Source organism: Plasmodium gaboni, assembly GCF_001602025.1.
Source record: "Plasmodium gaboni strain SY75 chromosome Unknown, whole genome shotgun sequence".
NCBI lineage: Eukaryota > Apicomplexa > Aconoidasida > Haemosporida > Plasmodiidae > Plasmodium > Plasmodium gaboni.
This window is the reverse complement of record NW_017385607.1, coordinates 1-411: the sequence shown is the minus strand read 5'-3', so window position 1 is coordinate 411 and position 411 is coordinate 1. Positions and strand designations below refer to the sequence as shown.

Sequence of the window (411 nt, the reverse complement as noted above, 5' to 3'; positions counted from 1 at the left end):
ACTATATGTGGTGGTGTCACTATATGTAGTGGTATCCACAGTATTATCGATACCACTATATATGTTACCACGTGTATTGGTCCCACTAGGTTTTGTTGTACCACTATTTGTTGTGCCACTAGGTGTTGTGGTATCACTAGGTGTGGTGGTATCCACTATGTCCATGTTATCACCAGTACGTGGTATATCACTGTGTGTCGTACCACTATGTGTGGTACCACTAGGTCGTAGTATTATGTCGATGAGTGTTTTGTGTTTACCACCACCATATCCATATATCTCATTAATATCCAGTTCGTCAACCTCGCTATCGGACGATGACGTGGTCACATCACTCGACGATATATTACCAATATATGTGTCACTATCGTCATTTTCCACATATATGTATGTTTTGCCACGATATTTGGT

At 40.6% G+C, this 411-nt stretch overlaps 1 protein-coding gene across 1 annotated transcript; it reads right to left on the bottom strand.

Annotated features, from left to right (window-relative positions):
* PGSY75_0045600 (putative EMP1-like protein) lies at nt 1-411 on the bottom strand (the record flags this gene model as incomplete). Its single annotated transcript, XM_018783570.1, has 1 exon — nt 1-411. A coding segment is annotated over one exon (411 nt), but the record flags the coding sequence as incomplete, so codon positions are not given.